At 45.7% G+C, this 20,861-nt stretch overlaps 1 protein-coding gene across 10 annotated transcripts in view; it reads left to right on the top strand.

Moving 5' to 3' along the window:
• Lrch (Leucine-rich-repeats and calponin homology domain protein) overlaps window positions 1-20,861 on the top strand; it is a 314,440-nt gene that overhangs the window by 84,082 nt on the left and 209,497 nt on the right. For all 10 annotated transcript variants that reach the window (XM_077657196.1, XM_077657188.1, XM_077657195.1 and 7 more), the window contains exon 6: window positions 19,515-19,620. In XM_077657196.1, the coding sequence (XP_077513322.1) occupies window positions 19,515-19,620 (106 nt within the window). The remainder of the gene's footprint in view (window positions 1-19,514; window positions 19,621-20,861) is intronic.

Raw genomic sequence — 20,861 nt, 5'->3', positions numbered from 1 at the left:
TGATTGATGTAAACATGGTGGCCAGAAGCTTTAAGAAAACAGGAATTTCGAACGCCCTGGATGCGACCGAGGACCACCTGGTGTGGGACGACGAAGAAGCATCGGAAGATGAAGAAACCATCGATTCCAGTGTCGACACGGACTCTGATGAAGAGTAGAATTGCCTGCAGGACGTACGCAACGCGAGTAGTGACGGGGAGGCTGCGCGCGGCAAATAAAGTGCTTTAGGAGCTTGAGCTTACGTTCACCCTGTACTTTCATAACGAAGGCAAGTTACGCTTGAAAGTAATGTTTTTGTTATATTTACAATTGCGGACCTGACAATCTTGATCTTGCACCCATTCATCTTTGCATTTAACACTCCGAAACATTTGCTTGAAAATTTTCCCCGCATAATTATCGCACCCCCAAACTTCGCGTTGATTTCCAGGGAAAAAAAGTGTGAGGATTACGCGCGTAAATACGGTAAGTACTTGATGACATCTAAGCTATGCCAAGACCCATTAGAGAACCTTTTCGGTATCATAAGATAGTCATCTGGCAGCAATGAGCACCGGACGCCTACACAGTTTTTAATCATAGTAAACTGCCTTTCATTTTATGGCTTGGTGAAATGTGTATCGCAGGGAAACTGTGAAGATTCCATATTGGCCTTTTTGCTTGATGTAGACAATAAAGATACCGCTGAGATACCTCAACGTCGTATGCCAGCAGGAACTACAGTGAAATTGCCGGTTGGTCAGGCTGAAACGAGTCATGATCATAGTCAACATGTAGTCAACAGTGACTCACGACTAGTTTTTCACATTGCAGGCTATGTAGCGCGAAAATGTGTCTTAAAGGCAAAATGTGAAAGCTGCATTGGCCTTCTAACTATGCCATCCACTGATGACAGCTTTCAGCTCGCAAGATACACCAAATACTGCGACAAGGGAGGACTCATCTACCCTTCTGCTCAGCTCTACGATTTTGTGCTGAAGCTCGAGAACCTTTTCACAGAATGCTTTAGCCAAAGCCAGCTCCATTCAGAGAGCATTTTTGATGTCCTGGATGTGGTCAGAACAAAGTTGTGCAAAGAGGTTGGTTGCCATTTTCACGCAGAAGATCTTTCCAAGGAAATTGTAAAGTTTTACATTGTAGTCAGGCTTCACTTCTTTGTGAAAGGAGTCAACACTGAGAGGCCTAGCAGACGTGAACGGGCCAAGCATTTGAAGTTGAGCCGTAGCTGAACCACTGCCACTGTTGCTTTCCCTGGGAGCTTATCTCCTTGAAGATGAAGGGCTTCGTGTGTTGTTTCACTTCAAATCTGCTGGAAACCTTTGGCCTGATGCTATGGCAGAGGAGTTACTGCATGCAAGTTCAAAGTGATGGGTAGGTAGGTACATGCAATTCAAAAAGAGTGAGCGAGTCGCGAAATGAACTGCAAGGATGTGTGAAGTTTCACAGTTTCACAGCCACCATTAGCATTGATCCCAAGCGATATTTGTCTGCTTTAAAATTGGGAATAAAGCGACACGCCATAGCTGAATTGGTGGCTCAAAGCATTTGCTTTACAGTAAAAGCTCGTTAATTCGAATTCCACGGGGCCGCCAGGCCAGTTCGAATTAACCAAAATTCGAACTAATGAAAGTGAGCAAAAATGGACGCGTTTGATCCCCGGAGGGCACGAAAAACATTCATTTAGTAAAACAATCTGTTATCATCTTCTGCTTCTTCTCTCTGAGGGCTACCGTAGTCACTCGGTCTTCTAGCGCGCGAAGGCGACGCAGGGAGTCTTCTTCCCCCTCTTCAAAGCTGAAGAAAAGGCGCGCGACATTCAGCGCTCCCATAACTTCTGTTGCGGACGGACGCACGGGCTCTTGCTCCTCGTCTTCTGCCTCTTCTGGGACACGTGATCACAGCGGTCATAATTTCCGGATACTTGGCTAATCGGAGCCTTTTTCTGTTGCTGGCGAAATCTTCGGCTTCGTAGGCATCCTCGGTGGCCTTCCTATTTTGGATGTAGGTCGACAACGTGCTTGGTGGAATCCCGTGCTTTTTCGCGATTTCCACTTTGCTGGCCTTCCATTCGTCCACCTCGCATAAAATCGCCACTTTCTCCTTCACCTCCTTGGCGCAGTATTTCCCATGCGAACACATCTCGCGGACACAAGCTCACAGCAAGCGGCCTGCAAAACGAGGGCTAAAACACTAAAACGTCGTTCCTCGAAGCAGTCGCGGCATGAAAGACTGGTTAGTACTTGTTCCAGCACCCTAGCGGCGCCCTGATGGTTGTGCCATCTATCGTTCTGCCGTGAAAGCTTCCAACGATGGTTTTCAACAGCGGCGCTTGGCGGCGTGCAGTTCGAATTATGGGTGGCGGCGCCAATTTTTGAGTGAATTAACGAGCTGTTACGCGCATAGACTTCTATGCACTGCGGACCGGACCACGATGACTATTTCGAATTATCCAAAATTTTGAATTAATGAGTTGTGAATTAACGAGCTTTCACTACGTTGCGCTGGTAGGACGATGCTTAGCGTCGAGTCCGCAGTCTGTGCTGATGAGTTCTTAGGATCGCAAAGTGGCGGCCGCTGTGCGCCTGCGCTCCATGCGCTTGACTCTTCCTGTGTTCGCGCGGATGAAGATTTTTTTAAACCTTCATCTGCTAATGTTGAACAACGCACATGATGCAAGCTAGTTTACTCCGCGCAGGCACGATCTTTTGGCAATAACACGGTATTTTACGCCCGCATACGCTTGGGCCACTTTTCCGGCCTTCCTACAGTGAACACGACAGCAGCGCCACCACCGCGCCGCCGCCATTTTTCGACATCGGCGGCTTCACTCCAGCCCGGCCAGTGAGCACACTACCCCTATTCTAGTGCACTGTAGCATCGCTGGGTCAGCTGGACGTTCACATGGTTGTTGTAACCATGGAAACGGCGCTGCCAGACTTGGCATGAATGAGTTACAGAGAACAGGCAACCATGGAGTGCCAACTTCCGCCACGTGCTCAGAAAGGCTGTTTTGATTTGTTGCACTAAGTGTCGTCATTGGGAGAGTGAAATGGGAATGGGAAGCTGCGCGAAAATTAATTTGAGGGCAGCATCATTTTGTTTGCTTGTATTTTGAAATTTCTTCATTGAATAACTTCTGTTCCTATGCATCAATTCTTGTAATTCTTTTTGAGTCACCATCTGTGTGACATAAAGAATCAATCTGAAGTGTAACCGGCATCCGTTCAAGCGGTGTTTCGCAGCCCCTTTAACCACGGTTCGTTATGTCTAGGGCTGTGCGAATATTGAAATTTTCGAATACGAATATGAAGAAAAAATGGCTTCGAATATCGAATCGAATATCTGTTCAGTACAAAAAAAAAACTTCAGAAAACGATGAGCCAGCTAACGTTCTTGCCCTTATTTTTTTCAAAATAGTGTATGGTCTTTGCAACTAAAATAAACAAAACTAAGACTGCCTCTGTATCATATAAAAAAACATGATGTGCACAGAAATGTATACTACTTCATTAGCATCATGGTATCCAAACTATAATGAGGTCATGCAAAACAAAATCCATAAAATGTCAAGACTGGCAACCAGAAATAGCATGATGACTGTTAAACCTCATTCATTCGGAGTTCAAGGGACCGGAAGAAATGCCTGGTTTATTCGAAGGCCTCTGTTAATAAAATTGCCCGCGCCCCCCGAAAAAAAAAATGCTACCGAAAATGCTGAAGATGCAGTAAGGCCTTATGAGGCGGCTCCATCGCGCTAACATCTGTAAGCCCGTGACGAGCCACCCATTTTGGAGTGCTGGAAGAATAACACAAATGTAAGCAAGGGTCCGGGGAACACACTCTGGCGTCGGAGCGGCGAGGCGGTTTCTAAAAAGGAAAAAGAAATAAGCCGCGCAGAGCTGGGATTGGACTATCGGCGAATGCGCGGGCCGAGATTTGAAGTTGCCGCGGGGCAGTGGCGAAGCTCGGCAACCGAAACTATGCAGCCAGGCTATTTTTTTGCCCTAGCTAGAGAGGCCTTCCGATTGTTGCCACGCCTGCCGTTACGCCCGCTAAAGGGGTGTGCAGGTTACAATGCACCATGCAGTAATCGAGATTTTAACAGGATCGCTTGCCCTATTGTGACTACTCGACGCGCCCCTTTAGGAGGCTCCCGCGGCAGTCCGCAAGTAGGCTTTTCCGCATAGCGTAGTTTACAAAACGGGATGACGGAAGTCACGCTCGGAGAGTTATGAAGGCGATAGGACGCATTCTTCGGGTGTGGGCATTAAATATGTAACGTATTACCGAAGGATTAAAAAAAAAGCGCGATTTCGTGTTGCGTTTGCTCGAAGTGGGCCGTCGGCCATCTTGTTCGCAGCACGCGCGATATGTGGGAAAGCCCACTTGGGGAAATTCTCGCGAGGTGAAACCTTGCGGCGTCGGGATGCGGTCGGTCCCCGCGATAAACGGCGGAAAAGGAAGCGGATAGGACCTCTGTATTGGTTTCCTGGAATTTTTAACTCGATTATCGGCTAATTTGCCCAGATATTGTGGTTTTGCCTTGTCGGATTTATGATAGTATGCGCAGTATACGATCGCTGGCGAGTATTCGGGAATTTTCGAATATTCGGAAATTCGCAAATATCAATTTTCCAATACGAATACGAATTGAACATCAAACATATTCGATTCGTATTCGAAATTTCGAATATTCGCACACCCCTAGTTATATCACATCCCTAAATTAGATAGTTGGCAGCGAGGGTCTCAGCAAGGATTAAATGAACGCCCTAGATAGCCTAGCAAGAGCCGTGGCATGTCTTCTTTGCTCAGGTAGGTGCACATAACATAGTTTTATAAGAAATAAACGCCAGCTTTGGTGCCCTTAGTGTTTTTGGCTGTTATATCGCGAGTCCACTTACTATGAACATCGGATATAATGAACGGAATCCGCGTGACCGTCAGGTTTGTTATAAGCAGGCTCGACTGTATTGGATTACAGTTGAATCCCGGTACACTAAAAGCGACGAGGCGCACGAAAAATTTCGTTACCGCGCAGTTTCGTTGTCGAGAAATTCGCTAACAACGTAGAACAATGAGTCCAGCAAAACAGTTTTATTTCCAAAAGTCGGTAAGCTTGGCTTGCTTGTGTTTCATGGCCAGCGGTGGTGTCACGTGGCTCTCGCACTCCGTTAACAGTGCCATTGCAACGTCGCAGTCATGCGCACCTAGAAACTTTCCAATAACCTCAAAGGCATCCATCACCTGTGATGAAGCTACCGAGGCAGAGGAATCTTGGGGGGGGGGGGGGGGGGGGGGGGGGTCGTATTCACCGTCGGATGGCTCTTCTGGCTCCTGAACGCTCCTGATGATATTCTCATTAGTCAACTCCTCGTGTACAGCCACGTCCATTCAGAATCGAGGAAATCGTCCAGTTCTGTATCGCCGGGGATGCTTCTGGCTTTTTGAAGTGATTTCCAAGTGGTGACGATGATGCGGCTGCGATGATGCTAGTCTCCTCCCAGGGATATCAACAATCCCAGCGTGCTTAAAGCAGCTGTGGATCACGGTGCACCGTGTTGCATTTCATGCAGCAGCGATCATCTGCAGAGCCATAAACAGGTCAACTCTTGTCTCTCTACCGGTCTCGGTATTTAGCAGAAGCCGCTGGACTAGCCTCTCCCGGTAGGGGCACTTTGGATGATGCCTTGGTCCAGGGGTTGAATCAGCGAAGTACAGTTTGGTGGAAAAACCTTAGTTCTACGCTAGACAGCTTGACGTCATCAATGCGGTGCGGTTTGGAATTGTCTAACAGCAAACAAACCTTTTGGTTCTCTCTCTTCTTGTCGCGGTCAAACGCTGTGACCCACGCTGCAAAAATGGCACGGGTCATCCACGACCGACTCTTAGCAACATACTTGACAGGGAGGCTCCTGTTTCTTTTAAAGCAGCGCGGTGTCGCCCTTTTCCTACCTGTATTCGTGCACAGTAGCACAGTGACTCTCTTCTTGCTGGGCTTGCCTCCATGGCAACGCTGTACTTTAGAATTTAGGGTCTTTGCTGGAAGCATCTCGTAGAAGAGGCCCATCTTGTCTGCGTTGCATACCCAATAAACTTTTGTAAGGGCCACACCTTTTTTTCCAGATTCAAGGGCCATAGATGCGATGTGGGAAAAAAGAATTTAAGTAAAAAGAGACCAATCAGGGAATGAGCAGCATTTATTCTACGTTCAGTTATAACTCACCTTGTCTTCCGACTCCGAGCTGGTGCTGTGCTCTGGTGCATGCTCATCCCTCAAGAAGTTGCACAGTATGTCTGTTGTCAATGCCTAGCTGTTGTTCCGCACTTCCATCACATCGCAGAGCAGCTCTTCTTCCAGTTCAAGGAACTTGCATGACTGGCCTCGGAAAGCACGCTTTTTGCAGCTTGTGTTGAATGGATACTTTTGGTTGCACCATTGTTGGATGCACTTTTTAGCCGCGTCAAATTTTCTGCACGCTTGACGTGTTCGAGAGCAAACTCCCAGCCGTGTAGCTATTAAGGTGCTTGCTCATCGTGCTAAAATTGCAACACTTGGTCGCAGCATACGAAAGCCACAAAATGCAGGACCTGGTGATATTGATGCCAGTACGGATAGCGGGAGCTCACGACGGAGCAAAATGTTGATGATGATGATGATAATGACCCACTGCCTTGGGCGCCATCCATGGGCGGCACCTGGAACCTCCTTTGTGCATGCGTTTCCTCCGCTATCAGGCGCACCATTTCTCGCAGCCAGAGCTGACCGCAGAGGCCACGGCGCGTGCATTTTGAAGGCTACTCCCACGTGGGAGTAGCCCACGTGGGTGCTCAAGGGCGCTCGCGTTTAAAGTTGGTGGCTTGAAAGTAAAGCCAACGCACTACGCTTCAGCGGGTTCCGCGCGTTTCCGGAGGTACGGGGTCCACTGGATCGGGCTCTCTCGCTCACTTGCATGGACCTTCAGATGTGTACTGTGAATGGATTAAATTAGCTGAGAGCTCGAATAGAACAGCTGCGCCCACTTGCCAAAGCTATTGAATGGAGCCGCAAACAAACGAGTTGTAGGAGAGTGGAGTCACGGTCTCTTTATTCTTTATTCAATAATTACCCCGCATTGCTCGAAGGCGTTAGAGCAGGGGGGTTACAAATTTGCAAAAAAAACATCTTCGTTAACAGAGCACACTTGCACTTCTGATAATTGATTCCTCTGTTGCACAGTCTTGACAAAAAATGAATTGGCAAGCAAGTTTGTCCTGGCACGGTACTCTCGAATTTTGCAAGAATGATCATGTCGTTCTGAAACGTAAAAGGGCTGTTTAAAATAAATTTCCCGAGTTATGCCGGCTCTATTGTGAAATACTGAGTAGAATAATTTTAGCCTTAACTTCCTTTCACGAGAAGCAAGGGATTCCCATTGCAAATAATTTTTCATTTCCGTACAGCCATCTCTTCGCCCGTACCTCCCCAAGACAAACCTTGCTGCCCTTTTGTGGATCCTCTCCAGCTTGTCAATCAAGGATTGCTGTGCAGGGTCCCATACAATACACGCTTATTCCATGATAGGTCGCAGACACGACATGAAAGCCGTTTTGCATTATTATTAACTATTGCATTATTTATGTGACACTAAGCCAGAATTTTGTTCTTTTTTTGTGAAAAGCAAAGGTGGGCATATTTTGCTGTATTCAAATATATTTTCCATTTCAAACACCAAGCCTGGATTAGCGTTAAATCAGTTTAGAGTTGAACAGCATCACTTGCAGTGTTAATTTTTCTATACAAAACACAGTCATCTGCAAACAGACGTACACTTGATGAAATATTAAGTGAGATATCATTTATGTACACCAAGAACAGGAGCGGCCCCAAGACCGATCCTTGAGGGACACCTGATGTCACTTCAACACAATCTGAGGCCTTGCCATTCAGAACTACATGTTGGCGGCGGTTAGACAAATAATTTTCAATCCACGTTATTACAGCTGTGTTTAAGTTTAACATTGTTAATTTATGGATAAGTAGTGGGTGTGACACAGTGTCAAACGCCTTCCGAAAATCCAAAAATATACAGTCTATCTTGCCCCCGTTGTCAACTTCAGATGCAAGTTCATGATAAAATTTTACAAGTTGTGTAGTACAAGACAGTCCTTTGCGGAACCCATATGTTTGAAGATTTTGCATGAAATTGATGTTAGAGAAATAGGTCTGTAATTCGAGACATCCTTTCTTGATCCGCCTTTATGAACCGGGACAACATGAGCTATCTTCTAGTCATCGGGTAAGAAGCCTGTATCGATAGATTTTGTATAAATAAGATATAGATATTGTGAAATAGGATGCGCACAGCTCTTTAATGAACGGGGTGATATGCCGTCCAGACCGCATGCCTTTGTTTCGTCTATATTCTGTTGGAGCGCTAAAAGAACATTGTAATGATGTTAAAAAAAAAAAAAAAGTGAACTCTAATGCTATCGCCGAACACTCCGTATCAACTGGCCACGATATTGACTGGGGTAGTGCACACGTGCTGGCAACTGAAAAGAATCTGTACCGTCGCCTTCACCTCGAATCATTATTCATTCAAACGACTAATTGCACCCTCAATCGCAACACTGGAAATCTAACTCCTGTATACGCACGCTCCCTGCACCCTCTTTTCAAATGTATTTAATCCTGATGCACTTTCTAATCCTTCTCATTGTGAACAAGGCTCTCGTACGGGAGCCGAAACGTCATTTTGTTTTTGTTTTTTACTTTTGGTCAGCATCCTCCTTTTAAGTTTTTTATCCTCTTACACTTATTTCAACTGGTTGCATTAACGGTGCATAACTTGTGCACTGTCGCTGACTACTCTTTTCCTTAGGCGAGAAAACAGGTTGAAAGTAGTTATTAAAACAAGTTGCTTTTTCTGTGTCATTTGATATAATCTGATTATTACAAGTGATTTCACCTATTCCAGCTGAGTCTGACCCACACTCCCTTATGTAGTGCCAAAAAAGTTTAGGATTTTTCTTCATTTTAACATCTAGTGTTTTAAAATATTGTTCTTTCGCTTTTTGAGTTTTAACTTGTGCTCTCGTGTTAGTTCAAGCAATCGTCAGTCTTTGTTCTCTTAAATGTGAGATACGTGCGCCTTTTTTTTCTTATCATCCTGACAATACTGGACGTCACCCATGGCTTTTTACGCTTTTTCAGCCTATACGAGTCTATACTTCGCACGTGTGCATCCCTAAGTTTGAAAAGTTTCATCACAAATAAACGCCATAATTCGTGCACATCACACTCATCAAAAAAGCACTCAAAAACGGGCAAGTGATCTAGTAGTTTTTCGGAAATTTTAGTGAAGTCACCTTTGTCGTAAAAGAAGACATGCCTAGATTCACATTAGTTTTCTCTAATATGCTCAGCTTTTATATATGTAATGACAGCATGATGATCACTGATGCCCGGAACAACATGGACAGCATTAACTCGATCCGTAGAGTTCGAAAGAAAATATCTGAAACATTTTTATAGCCGCCGCGGTGGCTGAGTGGTTATGGCGCTCGGCTGCTGGCCCGAAAGACGCGGGTTCGATCCCGGCCGCGGTGGTGGAATTTCGATGGAGGCGAGTGGAAAATTCGATGGAGGCGAAATTCTAGAGGGCCGTGTACTGTGCGATGTCAGTCCGGAGCCCTTCACTGCGGCGTCCCTCATAGCCTGAGTTGCTTTGGGACGTTAAAACGCCATAAACCAAACCTAAAACATTTTTATCCCTAGTTGGTTCCTGAACATACTGTAATAAGCCAAAAGTATCTATAATGTTCTTCATTTCAGTGTTGATGGCAGTACCTGTTGAGGTTACACAAATGCCATCACACCAATGCAAATCCGGCAAATTGAAATCACCCGCGAGCAATAGAGATTGTTTAGAGACCTCGGAAATAATTTCATAATATTTCATAAAGTGATTGCAACATGCTTAGATCTGAATTGGGTGGGCGGTAAAATGATCCGACAGCGTATGATGAGCTGTCATCTAACGTGAATGTATACCATATTGATTCAGTATTGTCGGAATCAATGCCTAGTAACGATGGTCTTAAAGACGAATGTATCAGCAGAAAGACACCCCCGCCAAAGCGAGACCTGTCTTTACAATAAGCAATGAATTTTTTTGGGAACACCTCATTATTATGAATTGATGCATCTAACCATGATTCCATACCAAAAACTATGTCTAGAAATAAAAAGATGACTGACGCCAACCAGGTTAATTTTTGAAAAACACGACGTTTCGGGACTGGCTCGGTCCCTTCTTCACAGTGTGACTACGGGCGAGGAGGCGCAGCTTGGCTATTTAAAGGGGCCCCGAAACACATTTTCAGTGCATTGTTTTGCCTGTTGGTTGCATAGAATGAGTTATAGTGATGCTATTAGCATCGGTCGTACCGCGTATACTGTTGTTTTTAATATTTTAATTAGCTCGCAAAAACGAATTCGTGGCGCTGACGGTGTCACCATACAGTGGCGGTTTTTAGCAGCGGATATGACATCACATTGCGCCAGCTTGATGATTGGACAAAGAGTAAATATACTGCAAATTGCGTTAATAACTAGAGATACGTTTTGTCAAGTTTTTGTGTTTTATATTACATTAACAAAACCAACTTGTTTGCGCTATATAAAAGCACTGTAAATCAAGTAAAACAAAAAAACATGCCACCAGAGGCACTGGCTACTTTTTGCATCCAAGGACTTTGCGCCTCTGTAAACATCCTTTGACCTAGCACTAAACACTTATGTCTACTCTCTATGTATCTGAGAGCTGCTATGCGGAATCGATCCGATCGAGCCATTGCACTCTATAAGCGTTCGTATCGGTCTCAAGGAAGGTTGCGTTCGTTTCACATTTAGCAGGCAGTGCGCATCGTCAGCTTGTGGAGGATCTCCAGGCGGTGGTGCCAGATGGCGCCACATTCCCGTCAACAGCGCGCGCTCCTTGCTCGCCGTGGCCAACCAGCGCGCTAGGAGCGACGGGCGATTGTTGGCGGTAAGCAGTAGCGCTACGTGCTATGCTTAATGTGTCTGATATCTTGCGCAGGCTGTCACACCGTCGCGGTATCTCGTGCTCAAGTTCGGATCCATAAGTAAGGGAACGTCACTGATCAGTGTTCTCTTCTGCGCCATTGACGTGACGGTGAAGCATCGCTGGGTCAGCTGGACGTTCACATGGTTGTTGTAACCATGGAAACGGCGCTGCCAGCCTTGGCATGAACGAGTTACAGAGAACAGGCAACCATGGAGGGCAGACTTCCGCCACATGCTAAGATAGGCTGTTTTTATTGGTCGCACTTGGTGTCGTCATTGGGAGAGTGAAATGGGAATGGGAAGCTCCGCGAAAATCGAGTTGAGGGCAGCATTTTGTTTGCTTGTATTTTGAGATTTCTTCATTGATTAACTCCTGTTCCTGTGCATCGATTCCCGTAATTCTTTTTGAGTCAGCATCTGTGTGACATAAATAATCCATCTGAAGCGCAACCGGCATCAGCTCAATGTAGTGTTTCGCAGCCCTTTTAAGCCCTCTTGTTGAACACCTCCGGGTCAATGGCCGCAAACCATGGATGTAAGACGAAGGAAGTGTCCCCAGGGAGCGATTAACATTCCTTCGTGTCTGTTGTATGTGCCACGACTCCAGCAGAAGCCTCCTGCGCTGGTTAGCTTCGGTCTGCAGTACATTAGTGCCGTCAAAGTCAATTTGAGTCATCCCATTCCCCACAAGGCATCTGTCATTACATCATTATTGAAGAGAGCCGACACCATATGTTCTTCACATGAAGAAAAAAGAAACGAGAAGAACCGAGTAGTCTCCGATCTCCAAAAAATGGGTATCCCAGTTCATTCATCCCAAGCACACGCCAGAACCTTAAACATGTTTGCATACCATACGTGAAAGGCGGGAGCGAGGGAGACGCTGGCTCGAATTCTCGGTAAAGAAGGGGTGCTAACAACGCACAAACCGGCTACCACCATCGGACGCTTCCTCCCCCGCCCGAAAGACCGTCACCCAAAAGAAAGGGCCCAAAGGGTTGTATACAAGATTCCCTGCTCAGTCTGCCCGGCCTTGTACGTGGGGGAAACGAAGAACTTCGCCGAAAGAATGAGGCAACACAAAGCGGACGTCCGACAAATGAACCGTCAGTGCAGCGCGGTGGCCGAACACTGCGAGGAATGTGACCACCGAATTCACTTTGATGGCACTATTGTACTGGATACCGAAGCTAACCAGCACAGGAGGCTTCTGCTGGAGTCGTGGCACATACAACAGACACAAAGGAGTGTTAATCGCTCCCTGGGGACACTTCCTTCTTCTTACATCCATGTTTTGCGGCCATTGACCCGGAGGTATTCAACATGAGGGCTTAAAAAGCCAAGCTGTGCCTCACCCGTAGTCACACCGTGAAGAAGGGACCGAGCTGGTCCCGAAACCTCGTGTTTTTCAAAAATTAACTTGGTTGTCGTCAGTCATCTTTCTATTAATTTTCCCAACCAGACAGACTTCTGTGAATTGTTTTCTTTTAAAAACTATGTCTGCATTTACTGACTCAAGTAGACTCGCAAACTCATGAACTTTATTTACTATGGTTCTGCAGTTAATCACTACAGCAACCAAGTCCTGTCGGAGGCTTTTCTTTATCACACTGGGGAGTCATCGTCCCACGGCGGGAAGAATCAGCTATATTTCTTTGTCCCACCTGAAAGCCTTTTCGTCAATGCTAAGCTTATCGTAGTTTAATTTAATCTTTTTTTTTTCTGCTCATTGAAGTTTTGCGTATTCCCACAATCGCTTCCGCACATTTCGAGTCTCTGGTGAGCAATCTTGATCCATGCTTTAGGACGAACCCTTAAACTTTATCGCTCTGCCCAAAACTTTCTGGTTTTCCTTAAAGGAAGCGAAATTTACAATTATAGGTCGCCTAGTTTCACCACTGTAACGATCGACACGGTGCGCCCTTTGCACAGTTGTCAGTTCAATTCCTAGCTCAGACTGACAGATGCTTTTGACTAGATTCTCAGATTCTTCCCATGTTTCTAATTGTTTGTCGTCTTCGACACCATAAAACACAAGATTTTGCCGGTGACTTCGATTTCCAAGATCATGCAGTATTCCTGCTCTGCAAATGCTTAACTTGTTGTGTTTGGTGTTTAATTTCATTTCCGTGTTCTATAACCAATTTATCAAGTGCTTCAATCTGTCCACTAGCTTGATCGAGTTTACTGCTTATATCCCCTATAATGGCATCATGCTTCGCGATCCTTGTATCATTCGTGTCCAACTTAGCCATGATAGCTGCCTGACCGCTTTGTAAACTTTTGAGCAGTTCCATCTCGCTTGTAGTGAGAGGACCAGGTTAAGCTCAAAATCTCCGGAAAGTAGTAGTAGCAGTACCAGATACAACACCCGATTCAAAATCAAGCGAAAACGCTTGAGACGTGCAGAGGCATGTACATGTTTACTACAACAAACAATAGAACTTGGCTTGGGTGGAGCCGGCAACACGTGCAAAGGTTTACGTATAATAATAGGGTAGCCAGAACCAACCTGCATGTGCAACAGAAGCGTAAGGTGCATGTCGAACCAGCATGCTGGCTCCAAATCCCACGTAGCCAAAGCGGCGCGGGTTTAAGCAGATGTCCGCGTGGTCACATGACTCCCATTGCTTGAATATTGGTGGGCCGCTGTCGATGAAATCAGTGTCCGGCTGAAGCTTGGAAACGTTGATTACAGGTGTTCCACTTTTGTCGACGCTGGTCGCCGCGTTTCGTCCATGTGCGGCCGGTGAAAATGGCTCGACGAAGTAAGGGAATGCCGCCCCCTGACCGAGCACAGCCGATGTTCCGAGTGTAAAAAAGACCTGCATGTGCAACAGAAGCGTAAGGTGCATGTCGGCCAGCGTACCGGCTCCAAATCCCCTGCAGCTGCAGGTTCCAAATCTTTTTTTTTTAACTTCCTTGTATCTTGTCTCCCGTCCCTAAGAAACGATTTCTGTTAAGTAGTTTGAAGTTGACTGGTACAGCCAGGAACGTTTCGCCAGGCGAGTGTACAAAGACACAAGTGCTCTTTATACTGCTAACTGCCTTGTACGGTTACCGATCATCGTGCCATCATAGTTTTTTATCGACCGTGGCGATCATCTGACCAGCCTTAACAGGCTCCTTCAAAGATTAACTAGCACTTGAAGCGGCACTTGGAGTTCCTCTGCTGTTCGGCGCTTGTAAATCGAGGTGCATCAAAAACAAAACCACAGGGCACGCTAAGCTCATAGATGCGAAGTGCCGTAAAAAACTGAAACTCTCCTGGCCGCCTGTGGCGCCATCAAGCATCGGTTTTCTTTGTTTCCAACATTCAGGTTGTCTTTTGTCTGTCTTCATTGTGTGATAAAAGTGCACTATCGGTTTCAAAACAAAACTTACTTCAATATTGAACCACGCAACCTTCGTTTGTCAGCCTCAGAGATTCGTGGGTCCATGGAGGAAGGAAAATTCCTCCAAGGTGGCGTCTCTTGTCCTATGATGTCAACATGCTTGTGCTTGCGAGATTGGCCTGTGGCGGCGATACCTGTATTTTGGTTCTTACCTGTATTTTGTACCTTATAAGAGCTTTGTTTTCATAATTCGTCAGGCCGGCAACGAGGTGCTTATTTGCTTTTAGTGCCTGCAACTGCTGCTTTTGGGTAAGTCGAAGCCTTCGTCGTGTCGCCTGGAGTTCAGGTTCATGCTGCGGTATTCTCTTTTGCAGGGCTTCTTGTATCAGCTGGGCTGTAAGAGCGAACCAAAATTTGATGCAGAGCAGCTCTAAACAATGTTTGAAATAATATGTTGCTGACAGTGAATGAACTTATATGAAAGAAAAGAGAATGCATATAGAAGTGTGCTGGGCAAGCACTTGTCACCTTACATACTTCAGTATGCAAAAAGCAGTGGATGACGAAACACTGCAAAAGTCAAAGAAGAATGTTTAAGTCACCAGGTTCCTTACTTTCTTGTGGGAAAGTGACACCTATCTCTGTGTCTGATTGCATGTGACAAACACCTGCGAGCAGAACACGGCAGCATGACAACCCGCATTGTAGAGGAGCATTAATATTTCATATAGAGAAAATACATACAGGATGTCAGATGCTTTGGCCCACACTCAGTTGCAGCCTCTGTGCTTGTATGGCCTGAGGATACAGGTACATGAAACATGTGAGTTCGCTGCATACACTGGACGAGAAAAAAAATTGATAAGTACAGAATATACAACTTGCCTATCTCTGTGCTGTCTGTACCACATGTTTCGTCTGCATGTGAACACGAGAAGAGCATGAAGACAGAAATGCAAAAAGGAAAAATTGTGAGAGTACGTGTAAAAAAGCTTACCAATATCAGTGTCCACTGGTCGAGATCTGATGTCCACCTGTATGTTTGGCTCGACTATGGGGTGTCTGCGCAGGATACATGAAAATCATGAAACATGACAACTGAAGAATAAGTTGGTTTTGGCTTGAAGGCTATGGGTTCTGTTCAAAAATTTGACCCAGTAAACACCATGTACATCCCAGCACTATCCACTCTCATTGTTTTGGGAGGTGGCTTTCGTGGCTTTGCAGGTGGTCGGTGCAAAAAGATGCTTGGCGTCGCAAATGGTTTTAGCTTTTTTTTTGGCTTGTATTCTCTAAAATAATCGGCTCGAAATGATTTTCCGTGATGTGTGTCCTGTAGCAGAATTGAAAAAGACTTCCGAGTTTGCTAGCAGTAGTATCCCACTCGGATTTTGGCTAGATCTGTATTTCACATACAGTCACAGCACGCATGTGCTAAACTGCAAGCCTTTCGGGCTGTGCTTGAGATATCGTCACCTTCCTCAACTTTAACGCGCAATTGAATCAGTCCATAGACGAGAGCACTACATCACGATCTCGTGCGAGGCAAAATATATTTAATTCGCATTGTCTTAATCATAAAAGTTGAGCATCGTTTTTTTTACATTTTTTGACGTGCATGTTTAACAATGCGCATAGAAACACAACTGCCAAAAAAACTCCAAAGGTGGAAATGAATGCTGAAATTTGTTAGCGTTATCTCAAGAAACGCAATTCGCATTTTTGCTGGTGACTTTTTCGTGCTCCCGTAACGCCTTACTTGCACGCTATATAAGACTGCGTGAGCTACGTCAGAATGCAGTGATATTCGCGGCGGACTTTGGTCCTCAACACGTGCGCGTGCGAAATGCTGTCGCAGCTCGGCACGTGCACGTGTAACCTTTTTCTCGAACCTCTGTGTTGTGAACATTGCTTATCTCGCATAGTCGGGCAGTTGCCAAAGGTTCAAAGTCTTTCCGGCCGATTCTGTGACGCCACACTATTATTCTTGGCAAGTTTTGCTTCCCGCGCCGGATGCAAAATAATTTCTTGCTAATGGCAAGTTTTTCTTCCTGCGCGGGATGCAAAATAATTTCTTGCCATATTCCGTCAGGATTCGGCACCCAACCGCACAGCAGCACGGCATTGTGGCTTTTTCAGAGCGTATTTAGCACAGCAGTGTGCGTATACTCATATTTCGATATTTCAGCGAAAAAAAAAAAAATTAGTTGAAGAGAGAAGTTTGCGGGCCGTTGACAGAACAGGCGATGCCTCTGCGGCCCTTAGCTACTGTATGCAAGCTCTCCGCCCGCGTGCGCGGGAACTTTCATGGCGGTGGAGGGGCGGAGCTAGGTCACATGCTGCAAGTGAGCCTATCAATGATGCTGGCGGCGGGATTAAAGCCTTTCCTTACTTTTAAATTATTGAGGGACTTTAATGAGCCGCAGCCATCCATGGGCGGCACCTGGAAGCTCCTGTGTGCATGTGTCGCCTCCGCGATCAAGTGCGCCATTGCTCGCAGCCGGAGCTCTTCGCGGAGGCCACAGCACATCTATTTCGAAGGCTATTCTGGCGTGGGTCGTGTGGAAAGTTTGGGTGTGGCCCTTACAGGGATATTATTTTTTTCTAATATCTCCTTCTGAAAAACAGGGTGCGGCCCATAAACGGGTGCGGCCTACACCTATTTATATGGTATTGAGGTATTGAGGCGCAAGGACAAGTATTTGTTACATATCCAGGTGTGTTTCCATTGGTTTACTGTCACTCACTACATGCGTTCTGACATGAAAATGGAGGTACTATTTCCAACTGGAGTGGCTGGAAATGGCACTTCCATTTCCAATTCTAGCTGGAAATGGAAATTTTCCTGCTGGAAGCAAGACATATTCCAGCTGGACACAATCTCCATAGTCTAGCGGAAGATGGAATTTTCCCGCTGGAATTGAATGGTTTCCAGATGGAAAAGGGCATAATTTCTGGTTCCATAATCCAGTGGGTAATGCAAACATTTTTAAAGGCTCGGGAAGGGCAACCAGAGTGGACAGATTTTGGCCTGGTTAACATAGTAGCGTAGTTTTTCGAAAGCACAAAAACAAAATTTGAACAAGTTTACTGTGCATATAGCTCGGGGAAGTCCATTTGAATGTTGACCTGGTGCATCGGAATGAATCATGGTTGCTTCAGAGCGTTTCCTTACCAGAGTACACATCATCTGGATGCTATGCAAATGCTTCTGCCGTTTTCATACAACCGGAGCGGAAAAATTAACACACTCAAAAGGAGTTTTACTTCGAAACCTGTAGTGCAGCATCAACGGCATCATGTTTCCCGCAATGTTGCGAAGGCATGGCCGGTGTGGACGCTGCCAGGCAACTGCAGTGGTCGATACGTGCTGCTAAACTAATCTCAAAAAGCTCTTGCTCTTCGGAACAGTAAAGCTGAGACAGAAAGTCTACGAACGCAACAGAAAGCTGACGAGCCAGCGATCACGCCAGTCGCGCTCCAACGGCATCGTCTACTCTGTCCTAGTATGTGATTACTCGTTTTAAAACCAGATGGCTCTGGGTGGCAGATTTAGGCACACCCCCAGGGCCGCACAGGTCCCCACTGTGCCGCGCTTCAAAGCGATTGAGCCACCCTGTGTCAGTCGTCCTGTCCCAGCAGGCGAGCATAATTTAGGGCCTTTTTCTGCACGATACTGCCACCCAGGGAAACATTTGTTGCTTGCGTTTTGGTGAACTAGGCGTAGACGGCCTTGTCGAGTTCTTCATAAGTTGGCTGCTTCACCTTTTTACTTTCCGCTGAATTGGTTGATGAAAGAGCCTTCCCTATGCTGTCTTCTTTCTTCAAAATCATCATCAGCATACTCGACGCGATGCCCAACCCTGCGGCAATAATTGCCTTCTTCTTTCCACTTTTCGCTTCGGCAATAATTCGTGCTTTTTCGTCCAGCTAAAGGAACTTCCGCTTCTTTGTTGGCGAAGGCATACTTTGTGACTGATGGGAAGACTATTCACACGCACGACACACAACGAGAAAATGGTGCCGAAGCTACGGCTTGCGCACGGATAGACGCTTTGGCGCGGAAGGTAGAGGTGGCTAGCGACTGTGAATTTGGATTTGTCTTTGGCCTTCTGTGCAGCGCCAACAAGTCCCCTCATGCCCTCATTGCTTCCCTATGCCAAATTAAATGGCTCCCAATCAAATTTCTTTTGTAAGCAATATGCCAAACCTTAATTGAAATATATTCATGAATTATTTAGTTGCTGCAAGCCACTGCTTAGGAGGTGCTTATCGGGAATAATCGCCGCTACAGTATCCAACTTATGAAGGAGGACGGGTCACTGACCTGACCGGTGAACGCTTGCGAAAAATTCATAGAAGCGAACGCATGCCCACAAATAGTTTCGGTGCTGAGAGAATTTAATACATTGAGTCCTATGGGAGTGTTGCGGGGAACCTAGGATGCTTTGCTGTTGCGAAAGTTTCATTGAAGCGGCGTTCGTTGTGCCAGGAGTCAACAGTAGTTTACTTTTTTTTGCCTGCTTGCTGTAGCGAGGTTCGACTGTATCTAACTATGTGTTCCTGAAAGTAAGCCCTTGCATCATTAATGCTTTGTAGGTGCTTTCAAATGCCAGCTACATAGTATATATTTCGTGGTACTTAATCCTTCATTATTGCCACATTTCTTTTCCCATTTTCGATAATATCCAGTTCCTGGCTTCTTACATATGAATCTTAACCCTATTTAATATTTATTCATGCTGCATGATGTAATCTTCGACATTGAATTATGCAAAACGTGAGATGAAACAAACTTGGAATATTGATTTTTTACAAGACTTTCAAGGAACTAGTAACATCTTTTTACTGTGTGTATAAAATGGAGGAGAGCAGATGTTGCAGACGGAAACAACTGAATGGGGATAGTGTAACATGGGGCAGTGAATACAGAAAGTGCTGAACAAAAGCAGATAGCCATGGCAGCATTCAGAAATTGGACATGTTTATGGAGAAAAGTGACAGATGCTGCCTGAGGATTCTTGCTAGTTGTCTGATCGCCGTTGGAGGGAGGGCACATTGCTCAACCTCCTGGGTTTCACAGTGTGTTATGGTGGCTGTCTGTGCAGGGTGGAGCAACAGGGTGGCCATCTTGGCGACGGCGTCCAGCGGCCTCCCACTCTTGACTCAGGCTACAACACTGCCGAGGGCACCAATGGCCGGTGGTCTTTTGAGGTGCATGGCTATCCCTTTCCTAGCATGGCTCTCATTCGGGGCTTTGGCTTCAGCATAGAGGACTGCTGCAAACTTTTTGGCTTGGGGTAACGTGTAATACAGTTTCATCATCATCTTGACTACACTCACTGCAGGACAAAAGCCTCTCCCATATCTCTGCAGTTTTTTTTATATATTTGATACCTCAAAGGCCCCTGGCATGGGGCATTACATGAGGGATGGTCGTGGCAGTTAAACAATGGTCTTCATGATGATGGTGATGATGATGATGGTCTTGATAGTGTTCTTAAAATGGATGGAGTTGATAGGATGCACAGTATCCTGTGGTAGATCATTTCAGTCCCGGGATGACTTGACGAAAAAAGATCAAGAATAAGCGATAAGGGCACCGATGCATTATGGTGACTAATACGGCTGGAGAACCGATGAGCAGATGATATGACTGATTCTCTTAGAGATTAATGGTAAAACATATGAAAGAGACAAAATTGAGCAATTTTTGTCACATTTAAGGTGGGTAGGTTGACTCTAGTGTAGTATGAATAATCAGAATAACTAAAGCGGATAGCACGATTTTGTGTATTTTTTCTAAGGTTAAAGCAAGGTTAGACTGGTGAGGATCCCATGTTGCTGAAGCATATTCTAGTTTAGGGCAGACAAAAATTAGGTATTCTGATGATTTGATGGATGGGGTGGCAAATCGTAGATTGTGATGTATAAAACCAAGGGTATGATTAACCTCGTTAGCGATGTTCATAATATGCGATGACCATGTTAGGTCTTGTGTTACAGTAATACCCAAGTACTTACAGGAAGAAACGGACGACACTTCCAAACCAGAAAGAACGTACCGTATGTACTCGTGTATAAGCTGCACTTTTTTTAATCAAATTTTCTCAGGTGCAGGTTATACACGAATCAGGCCTATAGCTACACATTAACATACTGGGGTGCCACTGTGACTACTGTGTCAGGTAATTAGAAAGCTGGCAACAGATATGACCATTTTATTTCATCATTCATCGCCGCTTTTGCGCTAATTGTCTTCGGACGAGTTACCCCACCGCTATAGGACAAGCTCGCCTCATTGGCATGCTCCCAAAGCTGGTTGTCCTCTGTGCAGTCTATGGCGTTTGACAGCCCCATGAATCTAAAACTCTTCGAGATGGTGTCCGCTGACAACGAATTCCACGTATGCAGAATCCAAGAATCAAAAGCATGCAACTCAACAGATTCCGTAA

The sequence above is a fragment of the Amblyomma americanum genome, chromosome 3 (assembly GCF_052857255.1).
Source record: "Amblyomma americanum isolate KBUSLIRL-KWMA chromosome 3, ASM5285725v1, whole genome shotgun sequence".
NCBI classification, from domain to species: Eukaryota; Metazoa; Arthropoda; class Arachnida; order Ixodida; family Ixodidae; genus Amblyomma; species Amblyomma americanum.
Note: the sequence above shows the minus strand (reverse complement) of the source record. Positions and strands in the feature narration are given on the sequence as shown.